Here is a 15236-nt window from a genome sequence, read left to right as displayed (position 1 = left end):
CAATGAGAATTTTACAGTAGGTGCTACAGATATTGTTTTTTGTCTTCAACAGTTTTAAAAGTGGGTCTGAAAGATGATGCATGCACATTTTGATCACAAAAATCCAAAATACAAGTGTTTACAACATTGGAATTATGCGGCATAATCTATTTTTTGGTCTCAAAGACTAGCTTTTTTGCCAACACTTCAGATTTCATTCAACAAAATCTACCTTGCGGTAAGTCAGGGCTGTTGATGGAAGCAGCTCTTGATGAGGAAATCTGTTGGTCAAGTTGTGGTAGAGACCTCAATCTGAATAAGAACACAGGAAAAGATCAGTGATGCTTTTAAAATGGTCTAACCTCTTACATAAAGTGAAAAGGAGGGTGGAAATTCAGAGGCCCGGTGGTGGATCTGGTCATGTGTGCTACCCATTCCTCCTAGCTTACTTCTGTATACTTCACCTGACCTTTACAGTATGTTTCTCGATCAGATGCCTGACCTTTTCACATCCAGTTAGCAGATTTGTTCAACAGTTGCCTGAATGCTGCTTTTACTGTCTGCCCCCCTCCAAACCTTCTTCCTGTTCAGCATCTTGGAAACATTGTGATTGCTCACCAGAGCTTGATGATGTGCTGTAGCACCCGGACAGGGCTTTGTTTTGCTCTCAGAAGGCTGATACCCAATGCTTGTTGTTAAAAAGGGCTCTGCCTTTCCTGTCTTACTTGGGGCATCCCTCACTTTAGGAAAGGGATGTGCCAGAGGAGAACTAGATTGCTCTTTTGCACAAAGGTCACTGGAATTTGGCAGGCATGATCCTTGCATGTTCTCATTCAAGGTTTCCCCTAGCAATGGCCCTAGGCTTTTGCAGATAGTGTTGCTTTGCAGAGCCCTTGGTATTTGCAAACATGCAAAATGTATGTAACACATTTCAGCTGCTGGCATTGGAGCCCTATGATGAGTAGAGAAGAAAATCTGCTTCCCTACCCACCTCATCCCTATTGCAGAGGTAGTTTGTTCATATAACTGTTAGATATGTAGTTCAGTGTGGTTCAGTTCTGACAGATTCTGAGCTGTTTAACTCTGGAATAGTATCCCTCTCTGTCCCCCCCAATAGTTTGAGTTTTATGTAGCTCAAGTAATACTGAAGCTTTGTTTTAGTCTTTACACCTGCATGTTTGAAAGCCAGTTAAAATTGGATTTAAAAGTCAGTACTCTGAGCATGCTTCTATTTTGGAGGCAAGTGAAATGGATCTGCTTTCAGGTTCAGTCCTTATGCCTTTTCCAAGCATCTTAAATGGTAATTTAATTCATGCTTTGAACTTTTAAAATAATACTAGGATTTTGATAAATCTACACTAAGATTAAAAAGAAACAGCACACATTTGTAAGTAGACAGTTGACAACCAATAAACAATATGCTTTTCCATGTTTTTCAATGTTCCAAAACTTTTCACAGAAGCAAAAAACTGAGTAATTCTTCATTTCCTTGTGATGTTTCTTTGGTTGCAGCCTTGTTGCTGCACTTAACCAACTTCATTATTTGTAACTTTATTGTACAGTCATGTCCTTTTTAGGATTGTAGACTAAGTGGAATGGATCCAGAAGTCAGAATTCAGCCCTCAGCTCACACACTACAATTCTGTGGGTAGTGGAATCATCTTCCTCAGACTTCACTGTCTCTGGCTATTGTCAGTGCATGAGAAAGTGTTAGGAGCTTTGCTCCTGACAGTCACTGAAAAAAATATATCTGGAGGAATCTACCATATTTTGTGCTTTGTGTTAAATAAAATTTCCTTATTTCCTGTGTCTGAGTTTTCAGTCCTTTTCTTAACTTCAAAATCACCTGCAGCAGCTGTGTGGTGTTTCTGTCAGTTACAACAGCTATTGTTTTCCACTTAGGAAAGCTGTCCCTCCAAACAGAGAATGCTTTCCAAATTATGCTTCTCTTTTTTAAAGTCCATGCAAGTTCTCACGAGTATAGTATTCAGTCCAGCCTTTGGTTTGTAAATGTTACTGGGAAGAACCTCGGGATCCTTTTGAGCACAGGGCCTCACCAAATGCAAGATCAGGCTTTCTTCAGTACATTGTGAATTAATATTCAGTGTGTAGAGACTTAGGGAATGGTCTGTGTCATGCCAGCTTCCTAAAATGCAGTTGTTGGGTGCCTCTTACAGCTTTTAGTTGGGTTTGCATTCTTTAGTAATCCCCACTTGCTCAATTTGTAGCTCTGATTCAGAAAGTGCGATTTACAGAGCTCCGCCTCTACTCGTTTGAGACCTTAGTGTACATATCCAGATGCCATAACTCCTGGTAACAGTGGAAAAAAAATAGAGAAAAGATGTATCTGTTCCCAGAGTCTGCTTGCAGCTGGTATGCTGTTTTGCCAAACTCCAGAAAAGATGCAGGGAGGGAGTTGAATCATAGTGATAAGATAATTAAGAAACTGATCCTCCTTTTTTCTGGTTCGTACTGAAGCTGATGCAAGGATGAGGATTAAGAGAATGAGATTTCTTAAATTTTTCTAACCTCTCATGGGTTCACTGAATACGAAGTAATTGATCCTAACTACTATAGGATTGGTGAGAAACAGTGGCTGCAGACAGCTGGGTGGATGGTATCTGTAAGAAACTCTGTACAAAGTTAAGCTGCTGCTGTTCCTGGCCCTGTGCTCAGACCAGAAGACAGCACCTTGTATTCATCTGAGAAGTGTTGCAGAGTTTAATGTATCTTTCACAAGACTTATGGGGGTGATGGGGAGGAGCTGCTGCTGCTGTTCATTTTCTGCCCTAGGGTAGGCTATAGCTGACGATTTGAGATTGAGTGAATATGAGAATATGAAAAGTGACAGAGTGCTAATACATTAGGCATTCATTTTGTATCATGTTAGTAGTGCTTGTAGTGGGTAAGTGAGATGTCATACCAAGTTATGTGCAATTATGAGTATGCAGCTGAACACTTCATTGAGGTAACATGGGCATGCTGAACAGGAACCGAAGCCTGTACCTTAAAATCACATCAAACTTCACTGAAAATCTCAGAGAAAGATACAGCAGGCATGAAGTTTATTTGTGAGTACCATCTGGGTTTCTTGGTACCTTATTTGGCAAACTTTTAACAAGTTGAATTTCAACGACAAAAAGCAGTAGAAAAGCATGATCAGTTTAGTGCTTTCTGGTTAACATACTGCGCTTTGATACTAAAGAAAAAAGAGGGAATCCTCAGTACAAGAATGGTTTTACTGGGCATCTTTATCAGCCTCTCAAGTATCTTCCTCTCTCCCCGATTTTCAGTTACCTCAGTTGATGCAAGCTACTCCATGGATTTTGACATCGGTGAAGCAACATCTGATGGACAAATACTATTTTGAAAACTGTTTTGTTGCTGTCTCTCTTGGTTTGTATTCCAGATTCTGCTTGGTGTCTGCCTTGGGCAGATAACTTCATTTCTGTGTGCCTTCATCTTTATGTTCGTGAACTGACAGCAACAATAGGCTCACGGGAAGACTGAGGCCTAAGCATACTTCTCAGAAGACACCAGAAATTATTACTGAAACCATTTTCTCATACTTTCAAGCCTCATTTGAAGCCAGGCAAAAGGAGTGAAATTTCTGATGTTTAAGGGTGGAATGTCTTGTTCTCTTGCTTTCCTCAATACAAAGCTTTGTAAGGTACACAACGCAGCCCAGAGATGCTTGCAGAGAAAGGGAATATCAGACAGCCATAGGTGCTTCAGCCCCCAAGGAATCTGTGATATGTACTGACGAAGTCTTGTACAGATCTAGTCCACACAGCTTGCAATCACTAGCTGTGTGACTGACAGGCTTAGCTGAGCTGTGTTACTGTAAACAGAAGACACCTGGACCATTTTACTGGTAAAATTGCCTGGACTGAAGGCTAGGGGACTTTGCACTTTCTTCTGTACAAACACTCTGTGAACCATTAAATAGGAAGATGCAGTTTTGATGTGTTGTTTTCTGTTCTCTGGTCTCCAGGGATGTAAACCCGGAATCTCCTACTTGCACTTAATTTTAAAACGTAATGGGAGAAAGGACAGCCACAGTACATACATAGCTGCTGGCTGCCTGTGAACTTCTTCAGCTAACGGGAAGCTTCAATTTTTTTCGTATACTTCAAAGTCTTTCCAAGCTTTGAATTCAGTTGTTTGGTGCTGAAGGCAAACTTCCTGTTGGCACTTTCTGGGACAGAATTTTACCTCTTCATTCAAGGAATGTGTAGGTAAGATCCCTAGATTGCGTGTGGCTACTGGGTACTGCAGGAGCAATCTTTAGCTTTCAGGCTACTAGAGAAACCCTGAGTCTTCACCAGGGAATACTGCATCCTTTCTGCTGGGGCCACTTGAGACCTAGACCTGCACTGGGCCAACTGTCTCATTCATGCCTAGGGGCAGTGTGAAGATGGTTATGCCTTTAGACGCACATCATATGTGTTGCCACTGTGCTGGTAACTCAGCTAAGCTATTCCACAGGCCGCTTCCCTGGCTCATTGTGTACTGTCTGGGGAAAAATTGGTGGCCAGCCCCTGCCCATGCTTCTGCAGCTGGTGATATTTCTGTTGGTAGGACCCTGTGTATCACCAGCCATATTCTATCCCCTTCCTGTACTCTTGCTTTAGTTGTTGCAAACCTCTAAAAATCCAGGGCTTTGCCTTGTGAAATGTTGCTTTTTCTAGTCTTTTTGGGCCTTCCTAGCTGCTTGGCAGTTTCAATTCCAAATGATTCGTCACTGCTTAGAAACGGCAACATGCAAGACTGTTCCCCTTTGCTTTCTGTTTTAACAGCCTCCTCAAACCTCAGCCCTGAGCACATGTGGTTCCAATTACAGAGAACCTCTGCAATGCTATGTGGATATGGATGGGGATAGGCTGACCTCTTTATTTTAACACAGCTAGCCTGTTCCTGCGGGAGCTGACTGTTAGCTCACATTTTTCTTATTTGAGTTGCTTTTGCTTCACAACCAAATTCCTGAAATCAAAGGGAGGCGGAGGGGAGCAGGCTGCAGGCAGCATGCACTGGGGGCTGGGTCTTGGTCACTTGGAGCACTCGGGCTCTTGGGAGAAGGCAACCTTTGGCCCTTATGTCTCTGCCAGCCAAGGAATACAGAAAACAGATGTCCCAGAGCACAGCCTTGGCTGAGTTAATTATCCTTAGGAGACTTCGACTGCCCCCAGCTTCTCCTCCCTTGTGCAAAGAATGCATAATAGTGGTCTGTAAGAAGACACCACTTTATATTTATTTTGGCCTAAAATGCTGTCAGGGTAACTAACTCTTAGGGCTAGCATGGTCTGAGGGTGGGTAGGGGCTGCTGACCTTGTGGGTTCTCCTTACAGCTCTGCAACAAACCAACATAGCTATCCACTGCCTTGGTTTATTCACAGCAGGAAGTTGGGAAGAGAGTCAAAGGGAAAATAAAAGCTCTAATGTGTGTGTCAGTCATAATTACTGAGCACTAATGGCGGGGGGGGAATGTTTGGTTTCTCAATAGAGGGCTTAATTTTAAGGCTTACTGAGCCTTAAATAGTTAACTGTAGAACTAGTATCTCTAGTGTCCTTAGTACTCAGCTGACTTGAGCCTCCAAGTCACTCAAGCATCTCTGAAAGTTTTACTCAAGATGTAAAAAGTAGTTGTCAGCCTCTAAATTTAAGCATGTAGAATTCTAAATTTGCGATTACAAAATGCTCATATTTTGCTCATTACCACTATAATGACTATTTGACAGAGTAGGGGGGCAGGCTATCACTTTTCCATAAAGAAGCTTAAAGCATTTCCTGCAAGACAAGCAAGATCAAACTCTAACAGATGTGTAACATCTGAAATTCCTGGCATGAAGGAGTGGTTCAAAGCTGCAAAATGGCAGGCTGTCCTGTGCTTTTGGTTTCTTAATTCTCAAACATAATATTCTGGTGTATATATACAATTTAGACAGATACTCTGTTTTCAAACAGTTTCTTGAGTGTGATAAATGTCTTTAGCACAACAACAAGCAGGTCAAATGTGCAGGATTATTCAGCCAGAGGAACACTACAAGCCTGAATAATTCTGTGGTTATTTTCTTTGGGCTAATATAAAATGTTTAAGTAGAAAGTTTTTGCTAATTTGGATCATTTTGACGGATATGATTTATTTGTACAAGCAGTCCAGCCTGGAAGTCTAGATGAGACCAGCTGTGGCATGGGACTGTCAGATGCACGGAGGTGGTTTTTTATTTCCAACAGCTCACCTGGATTTTCAGAAGAATGTGTATGTTAGTAGAGGACTATAGGACCAGAATGTCTTTCTCAGGACTCCATTTTCAGATAGTTGAATCATACAGATGTGAAAATTTTGTTAAGATTATCCCACGAAGGACTCAAAATTGGACTACAAAATTACTGGTTACATTTGAGAACTTGTCTGTAGGGGAGTGTTCTTCTTTCAGAAAGGAGGTTATGAGTCTTGACAACAGTGGCCATTCACTGTTCCTGTCATACTTTCATCCAGAAAACATTTTGATATTAATGAACAAAAGCAGACAGAGCACCTATCACAGGTGAAATGGAAATTGTCCAGACAGTGCTAGAAACTGTGTGTGTAGATAGCCTCCTGGAATTCCTTTTTTGATGTTGTATGGATGAAAGTTTGCATCAGCAGTACATTGGAGTCACTTGCTTCCTGAGTCACTTCTCTCTGGTGCTAGTACAGGATGTCTTGAGTTGCAGGAAAATTAGGGGCTGCCTTTTTACTCCTCTGTGGACGTCAGTATTTTGGAATAGTCTGTTGCAAATGTCATCCTTGATAAAAAGCCAAAATAAACTATAAAAAGTATAGCTGAATGAACTTGATAGCAGTTCTTGGAATAGCTGAAATTTAAGATCTATTTTGGATATTCATATTATAAATGAGCTTGGTGTAGGTATGGTTTGGGCCGAGTTTAGAAACCATCATTGTGGATTTCTTGTACCTTAATTCTCTGAATCTTTTCTAGGTTGTTCCTCCCAATTCCAGCAGTTAAGTGATATAGCACAACTTATTACTTTTTTAGAAGTATAATCTATATTTAGCGTTGTTCCCTAATTCAAGCCCACTTCTGAGTGTAATGAAAGATTTAAATCTGGAAGCTCTTTAGCTTTTAGCACATGAATTTGCCTGTAAATAAAAATGTCAGTGAAATACTTATTTTTACTTTGATTCCGCTTGTCTGTTTATGTGCCTTGCAGACATGTGTGATTTTGTTGAGATATATATATGTGCATTTGTGTATATATATACACTTGTTATTGGATGGGCATGAAAATGAAATGAGCTTCATAATAACATGTATATGAAAGCATGTGTCATCACATTAAGGATTCAGACATGAAAACACTACTTCGCATGTTCATAATCCGTGATATGTCTAAATACACACACCCAATTTGCTCAGCACTTGCAGCATTGTGCAGGAGAGATGGTTCCTTCCCTTTAAATCTGTTTTGAAGTGCAGGTTTTTCTGAAACTCAAACCATCTTATATGCGATACATTCAAAATCAGTAGTCTTTCAAAAGTGTTGAAATGAGTTCTGGGGAGTGCTTTAAGACTGATATTTTTGCATGAGAAAGATGCAGGGTATTGTCCACTTTTTTCCCTTTAAGATCTGCTATGTGTGCAAGGCAGAATGGCCTGTAACTGAGAGGGCTGAAACCTGCTTTGTGTGCCCTGGCCTGATCTGTGCCCTTCCCCTGGTCAATCTGTGCTTGTGCTGTTTGGGCACTGTCTGTTTAGGTGTGCTAGCTTGGGTGTTGTTTACAATATTTGTTGCTCTGTATTTCTTGGACATTTAAAACATCAGTGGGGGATGAGACAATCTTCCTCCCTCATCTGCAGGGTGCTGGGCGAGTTATTGTCATCTGAACAATGGAGCAGACATTTAGACATTACAATGGTCTCCTCCCCTGCCAAATACAGAACATTGCGTTGCCTGTGGTGTGTCAGCGAGCCTGGTGCTGCACTCAACACTTTTTCAGGCCCGTGGCCAATGCTTTCAAAATGCTGCTGTCGTAATAAGCTGTAGGGTTCCTGCTCTGTAGGAAAAACAAACCAGCCCCTCTCTGAGGTCATGGGACATGGGCTGAGTAAGGCTGAAAGAAGCAATCTTGGCGTTGCCTTCTGCAGCATGAGGAGCTTCACACAGGATGTGGAGAGGGAAGAGGTTTTTGGGGTAAGCACAGCGGAGCCTGCATGTATGTGGCAGCACGGAGCGAGACTCTTGGATCCGACTTCTGGGAGAACCAGCTCTTGCCCACCAGAGCCAGCCTTCGAGGCGTTACCCTGAACAGGCTCTGCCCTCGTGTGGCTGTGGAGCTCTGTAAGCGGAGAGGTGTGGAGCCAGCCGTGCACCCTTCCAGCACAGCAAAAGTGCTTGCTAGGAGCAAGCTGCTTGTGCAGACCAGCCAGTGTGTGTCCTGGCCTGTGTATGGAGGTGTTTGCTGCTATAAGGGGCTCTCCAGAAGCAGACACTCTCCTTTCGTACTCATTTAAATGAAACTTAAACTTGGACAGGGCCAATAAATGGTAAAAGCTCTGCCAGCAAAATCTCATTTCTTTGACCTGTTCTTGCTAGGTCTCATCTACACAAAGACAAGAGAACTTCAGAGGGTGTTTCTTCAGTAAATAATAAAGCACTTGAAAACCCAGAGGTGGCTTGTGTATGTTCTCTAGTTCCTTTTTTCTTTCCCCAGTGTATGCTGTAAATTCCAGCACCTATCTAAAGGTAAATTTCCATTTCATCACTCTTTACTACACTGACATCCTACCCAAACTGTTGTAAGGCCTGAGGCTTGTTCACATTAAGCTCTCTGGATTTTGTATGGGTAATTTCTACAACTGACACCTTATGTTGGATACTTTTATGAAGCTGTGTTTTGAGCTTCTTTTTCAGGTATACATGACTAGAAAGAAAATAAAGTGAGGGTTTTGTCTAGAACGCCTGCGAAACTTAGACTTCCTTGTGACTTTGTGGGTGTTACTAAAGAACTAACAAGGACTAAAGGGTCAAGTTCTGGTTTTTTAGTAAGACATACTTGTCATAGAGAAGTATGCAATCTGGTTGTCAGTTCAGTGGTGAATCAGTTCCACATCATCTCTGACTGCATATATTGAAGAAACAAAGGATGCTTTAGAAATTTGTAGTTACTATCTCCCTGGCTGTCTCCCTGACCTCACTCTCATTTACAAGATGAACTTGTAGGCACAGGGCTATTTCTCACATCCAGAGCGTGTTTGCTGGGGTCAACAAGAACAGAGCAAGATGTGAGCTCTCCTAAAAAACAGTCTGTCCAAGCCAGAGAGGAATGAAAATGGTGCTGCTTGTACTCCCTCAAAAGCCAATTTATAAATCCTGATCAAGGCATTTAATATGTAATTACATCTTAAAATGCAGAATACCCTGTGAGGTGTGCACAAAACCTCGGTGCTCTGCTGGTGCAGGACTTTGAAAATGTTGCAAATGTTATGTGAATGCTCACTGTTTGTGGTGCTTCAATTAAGCTTATTGATCAGTCATCTAGTGAGTGTCAGCATGTTAATGAAGGCAGCCTGCAGCAGTGTGGGCTGTGGGAGAAAGCAGGCACTCATTTTAGGCAGAATACATAATCGGGTTTGGCAGATGAGGCTCTGAGACTAGTGAATCCAGTGGTAAACTGGATTAACTTTCCCTTTAAAGAAAGCCACTAATGTGGCTGTTGCTGTCATGGACTCCTACAGACATCTGCGTGGGGCAGGAGAGCTTGATCCTTTGTAAGATTCCACCCATCTCAAAATTCTGGATGTTTTAGGTATGTGCACACACATCATAGAAGGGAGCTGAGGGGTGGTCACACTAACAACTCGGAGGCGGATCTGAGAATGGGAGCAGGAACAGAATGAATTTTCTAAAACCAGCGCAGGTCCTGAAGACACAGGAAAGGCTGAGGAAGTATTATGTCAGATGTAATTTTTCCAAGGGGGGTGGATTTTTTTCTCCACTTCAAGGGTAAGAGAAAGGTTAAAGCTCCACTGTTTAAATACAAGTACAGGAACAAATCTAGCCTATGTCACTAGAGCTTCTTCTGCTCTTGCCAGTCATCTTGCTATGTCATCACAGGATTGTACGTTCCATCGCACGTGCTGCCAACTCTCACAGTTTTCATCAGTTTCACAATAAAGGTCCAAGAGGCAAAATATGTCACATCTATCTCACAGAGGGAAAAAATGCTTTTACGCTTTCTTCTGGCACCACAAAACTGAAGAACAACCCAAGGGCTATGAAGATTCGTACGCGACAGGCACGTGGCATTTGTGCCCCGGAAATCCTCATGGAAACACAGTTGGAAATTTTTTTACTTGGTGTCGCAGCAGGCCCGAGGGGTCCCCGAGCCCATTGCCCGCTCTTTTCCACACCTCTGGTCTCCTGGGCCGGCTTCAGCGGAGTTCGCACCGGGGTTACCCCCAGCCGGCCGCGCTGTGGGAGCAGCCTGCGGGTGGGCTTGCCGGGCTCTGCTTCCCTCTAGTGCTGGCCTTGGCAACTACCGCCTTTTGCTGGGCTTTTTAAATCCTGACAAACCCTTCTTGGCGGCTTCTGATTTTTTTTGACGTTGCTATTCAAAGACGCTTCACTAGCCTACTTGTCCTGTGCCTTTCTCAAGGTTAACCCTCTTGTTCCCGGGCTGGTCTCTTACTTCCAGTGCTGAAATGCATGCAACGAGTATCTTCCAGTGTTAGGGAAGAGGCTCCAAGCCTTGCCAGACTGACACAGGAATAAAGTGATAGGCTCTGAAGGTCTTCTGGGTTGAAATACTGCTCGCAAATTAAGGTAATAAAAGGTGAAGGCCAAACCAAGCAGGTTATCTGAAATTTTGAGCGCATAAAGGATATGGGTGCGACTTTAGTATTGACTGCTCTGGAGTGTGAAGCCATCTGTTCTTTGTGCTTAAATATTAGTGTGAAACTAACTGTCTAGGCATGTATAGATGTCCCCTTTAATCAGTTGCAATATGTCCAGGAAGCCAAGCTGTCGGGTTTTCTTTGATGCTGTGAAGCAAATGAGGAAGAATCCAGTGAAACCTAAGCTAGCAACACTTCTCAGTGCAGAGACGCATCCCTAATTCCAGCCTCTGACCACTGGCATCTGTCTTTCAGCTTCCTGTTCTGTTTGGCTGTCCAAGGCACAGACTGAATTTAAGAGAGTAGCTGAAGAAAATGTCACATTGCCCTGTCACCACCGCCTGGGCCTCCTGGAGCAGGGGAGCCTGGACATTGAGTGGCTGCTGCACATTTCGGAAACGGTACAAAAAGCGGTAGGTTCAGCCATGATTAGCATCTGCTGAGAAAATCATCTTATTTCTATGTTGACATCAGCAGCAGCCATTGGTTTAAAGAGACTTCTGTGATGATCTTTGCAAGTTATTCTGATGAAGTAAGCAGTGCTCAGAAAACACAGCTGATTTATTTAGAGAGATTTATAATATATAAAAGCTATTTGATATTTATGTATGCTGTATAGGAACGGGTTGTGTTACAATCGAATTTTCTTCAAACTAACACTGTTACGTATTTTGTCGTCAGTGGATAAACTTTAGAATTGCCCTTCAGGTTTTCAAAAGTGACCTTGGATTTTGTAGGCCAAATTTTTTAAACCTTGGTTTCAGGGAAAAAATATATTAGTTTAGTACTTATAAAAATCAGATCTGCAGTAACTTAAATTAGCCAGTCAAACCCAGCCAAAATTAAAGATTGCTTTTACATACTGTGGTATAAGCTGATGTCTGTTTTGACACTAGTATTAACGCTCCAGTATGAATCTTTAGCATAAGTACAGTTTGTGTATCAGTCTCAGACTTAAAATTCGGGTTTAATTTTCCACCCCGTCACAGGCTTCCTGTGTGACCCTTGGCAAGCCACTTAACCATGCAGAACCTTAGTCTGCAGTTCCTGGAAATGCTTTGATTTGTTGTTCTGTGTGAAAGTAAAATTATAACCGGCTGATCAGTGACTGTTTCTGCTCTTCAGGTGATCACTTACTCTGGAGGCCGTGTTTATGATGACCTGAATGAGGAACAGAAGGGGCGCGTTTCCTTCACTTCTAACTTCCTTGCTGGAGATGCATCCTTACAAATCACATCCCTGCAGTCCAGCGATGCGGGGAAATACATATGTAAGGTTAAAAATGCTGGGCAGTATGAATGGGCTCGCATCACCCTGAAGGTTGTAGGTAAGGGCGTTTTATTGTTCTCTCAAAGAAAAATAAATCGCTAGGCTCATTTCCTGGAGAGAGATTTATTTCAGCGGGGTATAAATACAAAGACATCTCATGATCAGGTTTCACTGTCCGACTCTATATCTGCCTTTGCATTTTTTGGCAAAGGACAGGACACAGGAAGAGCCTTAAGAACTGTTGTGGGGTAAGTATAATCACCTGCAAAATCGTATGAACTGTTCTTTCTAAATTATATCTATGATCTCATCACACAAACTAGACTGGTATTCTAGCTTAGATGTCGATCACTCTGTCCAGATCTCCTGCTGAGGACGCTGGGTTCATGTCCCAGGACCCCATACTGATCCAAGTCACTGGAGGTGACAAATAAGCCACCAGGGTAGCATTTCGCTTCCTTGATTTCAGTTTACTGGTTGGGTTTTGGCGTGTTCACTATCATCCTGTGGAAAAAGTGCTGTGGCCTGCCAGATGCTGTGGGGAGAAGGAAGAAATGGAGAAGTAGGGGGAGAAAAATGATGTTCTCTAAATAGTACTTAGAAGAGGAACGCAGTGCTACACCTCCACTGATGCAAGTCTCCACGAGGCAAACTGCCCCAGAGTATTATAATGTGTCATGTCTACGTCTGAGTCAGCCAGCTCCATTTCTTAGACTATGTTGCACGCCGCTGCAGCTAAGGTCCCCTAACAAACATCACTGGTGTAATTCCTTAATGCATTTCAGAGAGGGTAGTTCTTGGAAGCTGCTTAAATTACGTACTTTTGCCAAAGAAAGGGTTCTCTACCGAGAAAATTGTCCGCTGCATTTGCATGACCCGTCTTCTGTTTCTTCTAGAAAAACCTTCCAAGCCCAAATGCTGGCTAGAAGGTGAGCTGTTGGAAGGAAAGGAACTGTCCTTGCAGTGCCGTTCCAGCTCTGGCACTGCACCCATCTCCTACCGATGGCAGCGCATAAATGAGGAAGATGAGAGACCTGAACATCTCCCGCCTACATCAAGAGTCAGTAAGTCAAGTTATTTCCTCTTAGAGTTCTCGGTACGCTCAAAGCCAGATAACCACCTACATGTACGACATGCACATGTACAGTCATATGCCTGCTTTTTAAACAGGGGTCACTTGGTGGCAGTGATAGCAATGATATAACGATACCTCTCACTACTGCAGCTGGACGTTGTGCTGTGCTCCCCCCTGAACAAGGAAGTGCATGAGGAGTTTGTTTAGTGTTTTGCTGACGGCTGAAAAATTATCTTTTGTGAGGTATCATTGACTGTTCTTGAACTGATTTGATCCGGAAGTTCAATTTTTGCTTCTGTGTCCTATCCACTGTTCAGGCTTCTTAGTCTTTTTTTTGATTAATCCCAGTGGTGCTTTTCCTGTTTCAGACATTTCAAATCCCGGGCAAGTCCTACTGAAGAATCTTACGCAGATGAGCACAGGGTTGTACCAGTGCGTTGCCACCAACGAGGCTGGACAAGAAAGCTGTGTTGTTCAGGTGACAGTGCAGCGTAAGTATTGGCACTAACTAGTATTTGCACCATCTCTGTGCCACACTTTTGCCCTTCCATACTTGAATCACATGTAGTTCTTATTTATTGTGCTTATGGTTTGCACAGCAGTCCTCTGTTTAACCTACAGTGGTAAATACATAATTTGGGCTCAGATATGTTGGTCTGTTAGAAATTTTGATTTTGAGCATGACTAATGAAATACGAGGGAAAAAACCGTGACTTCGAGGTTCCAGAGCCTCCAGCCTTTGAGGTACTTCTGGCTGGAGTGACAGCTATTGCATGAGATTACACTTAAGGGCAAAATCTCCGTGTGGATAGTCCATCATTCCAATTCCTAGTTACTTATCTGTTACACTTAAGACAGTAAACTATCTACAGGCAGCTGGAAAGGCTGACTTTGACATGAAGTAATGTGCAGAATAAAAAACAAAATTTGTTTAATCCAGATTTAATAAATTTTGTTCACCTCTGAACACCAGAGATTAAAATCAATGTCCTGCCTGATTGACCCCATCAAGGGTGCGTGCGTGTCTAGGTGTCTGTGTCTCTGCATATGCATCCAAGGAAAAGGGTGGCATTTAGCACCAGCACTGAGCACAAATCTAGACAACACAGTTTAGGAGGTTTTTATGTGCAGCTTTCAGGGAAGAGCTGATAAAAGGGGAGTGGTAAGAGACTGCTAATAGTCTCCTCTCTGGAGATTCAATAGCTCTGGAATTTTTCTGCCCAGCCTGGCCTGAAATAACTGGAATATGGCCATGTGGCAAGGAAAACATGTTCGCCTCAGGCATCTGAAGTAAAAGCGTCCAGGCAGCTTTTATGCCAATTGAACTGAATTGGTTTAAAACCTCACTTTAGTTTGCTAAACTCTCCATGGAGACGAGCCTTGAGCAAACAACTTTCAGCCATACCCAACCACACCACTCTTGTCAAAAGAAGTTGTCATAAAGTATCAGCTAAGGGCCCGTATAGACTAGGAAGTGTTCTCTCATTAACTTTGTTATTTTGGATGAAAACTGCCTTGCACCTGCACAGTACGGTTTTCCTTTCCTCCCTCCTCTCTACCACCCCCCTCGGGTCACACTTTTCCCCAATTGAATAATTCATTCTGCAAGTGGACTGTAATCATTTCAGGGTGAGTTGAAGGGGAAAAAAAATCCTCGTGGGAAAACAGTCATACTTCAAATACTCTTCCGCCTCTAGAAAACTGCTTGGTGCTTTGTTTCGCATGTGAGTTGTCCTGTCTGCCTCTCTACTTTTTGTGGTTCTGTGCTCTTCTGAGAGGATTTTTCCTCGTCATTTCAATTCTGACCCATATCTGAAGACACAGGGCACTTGTGATCCCACCCTTCCAGAGATGAATGCTTTTCTTGCTGTTAGCTCAGGTTTAGAAACAATGCCTGAAGAAAAACTGGTTCAGCTTCTCTGCGGAGACACGCCTAAATAAGTAGACTAATACATTCTGTTCAGGTTTGTACTCTGTGCTATAGGTTGTATTGCGGACTAGATTCTGACCAGATG

The 15236-nt window shown here is 42.7% G+C and overlaps 1 protein-coding gene across 1 annotated transcript in view; it reads left to right on the top strand.

Annotated features, from left to right (window-relative positions):
* The window catches only part of CLMP (CXADR like cell adhesion molecule), a 44371-nt gene that overhangs the window by 24048 nt on the left and 5087 nt on the right, over nucleotides 1-15236 (top strand). Inside the window, exons 2-5 of the mRNA XM_009942235.2 lie at nucleotides 11133-11290; nucleotides 12003-12204; nucleotides 13043-13210; nucleotides 13590-13712. Of these exons, the coding sequence (XP_009940537.2) occupies nucleotides 11133-11290; nucleotides 12003-12204; nucleotides 13043-13210; nucleotides 13590-13712 (651 nt within the window). The remainder of the gene's footprint in view (nucleotides 1-11132; nucleotides 11291-12002; nucleotides 12205-13042; nucleotides 13211-13589; nucleotides 13713-15236) is intronic.

Source organism: Opisthocomus hoazin, chromosome 24 (assembly GCF_030867145.1).
Source record: "Opisthocomus hoazin isolate bOpiHoa1 chromosome 24, bOpiHoa1.hap1, whole genome shotgun sequence".
Classification (NCBI taxonomy): Eukaryota; Metazoa; Chordata; class Aves; order Opisthocomiformes; family Opisthocomidae; genus Opisthocomus; species Opisthocomus hoazin.
The sequence above is the reverse complement of the archived record's forward strand: the minus strand, read 5'-3'. Positions and strand labels throughout refer to the sequence as shown.